The 1,167-nt window shown below is 37.3% G+C and overlaps 1 protein-coding gene across 1 annotated transcript; it reads left to right on the forward strand.

Moving 5' to 3' along the window:
- The first annotated feature begins 268 nt into the window (after positions 1-268).
- On the forward strand, positions 269-1,159 carry LOC119569516 (sodium- and chloride-dependent GABA transporter ine-like). The gene is made up of 3 exons (XM_037917642.1): positions 269-588; positions 725-901; positions 1,011-1,159. The coding sequence occupies exons 1-3, from the start codon at positions 442-444 to the stop codon at positions 1,137-1,139; spliced, it is 453 nt and encodes a 150-aa protein (XP_037773570.1). The 5' UTR covers positions 269-441; the 3' UTR covers positions 1,140-1,159.
- The last annotated feature ends 8 nt before the right edge of the window (positions 1,160-1,167 follow it).

Below are 1,167 nucleotides of genomic sequence, written 5' to 3' on the forward strand. Positions count from 1 at the left end.
TCTATATATATATGTATTATATGTATATGTCTATTGTATCTATCATATTATATCTATATCTAATATATATATCTAATATATTACTCTGGTCTATCTAGATATATATATATATATAGATATCTGTCTATATGTATACACACACACCCAGATGTGTGTGTGTGTGTGTGTGTAACATTTTCCATTCACTCTACTTCTTCATTTAGCTACCAAGTAAATACGAGAGGCTTTGCATTTGGCACCCTGTGCTCTTTATAACTGAAACAGAGACTAGGGTAATGGCATCCATTAATTAGACTTCTCAAATGAGTAAATATAAGTTTATGGTTTATTTTAACATAACACAATTCCTTACTAATATAACTGACATACTTCGTCCATTTTTTTCAGGGAGGCATCTACTTTTTCCAGCTAATAGACTACTATGCAGCATCTGTTTCTCTCATGTACGTGGCCTTCTTCGAAATAATAGCTGTGGTGTGGATTTACGGCGCTGGGAGATTAGCTGAAAACTTAAAGGAAATGACTGGAAAACTACCTTCGTTTTATTTCCGTTGTTGTTGGTATTTTGCTGCTCCTGTGCTCATTTTTGTAAGTAAGGGGAGCGATGCTTGTCCGTTTATGATTATATCAGCAACCTATGTTGTTGCAATTATTTACAGTGAAAGGGGCAATAAACACTTCATAAATTGCCTTCCTAATTTTTCAATTTCTTGTTTACTCGCAGGCAATCTGGATATTTTCTCTTGTAGACTACAAAAACCCAACCTATGATAAGGGCAAATATAAATATCCAGACTGGGCGATTGGCACTGGCTGGATAATTGCGTCCTTGTCCATTCTCCCGACTCCAATCCTCGCTGTGGTTGAAATCACCAGGGCTAAAGGTTCCACCCTCTGGGAAGTACGTGCACTTCTCTTGCAGAATGTCAGAAAAGGAAAATTGTGCAAGCATGGCAACAGCATTCATACTACTCGTACGTATGAAGTTAAACATATGATTTTTTTTCCAGAAAATTAGGAGTGCCACACAACCTAAAATAGAGCAGTGCTCCTGCTGTGCAAGAACCCACAGCTGCCTGAACGAAGATTATTTTCTAAAGGAAGAGGTTCGTGAACAAATGAAGCTGGTTGCAGTGTGATTACCCTTTGTCTGAAAAACAGAGGACT

Source organism: Penaeus monodon, unplaced genomic scaffold (assembly GCF_015228065.2).
Source record: "Penaeus monodon isolate SGIC_2016 unplaced genomic scaffold, NSTDA_Pmon_1 PmonScaffold_16073, whole genome shotgun sequence".
Lineage (NCBI taxonomy): Eukaryota > Metazoa > Arthropoda > Malacostraca > Decapoda > Penaeidae > Penaeus > Penaeus monodon.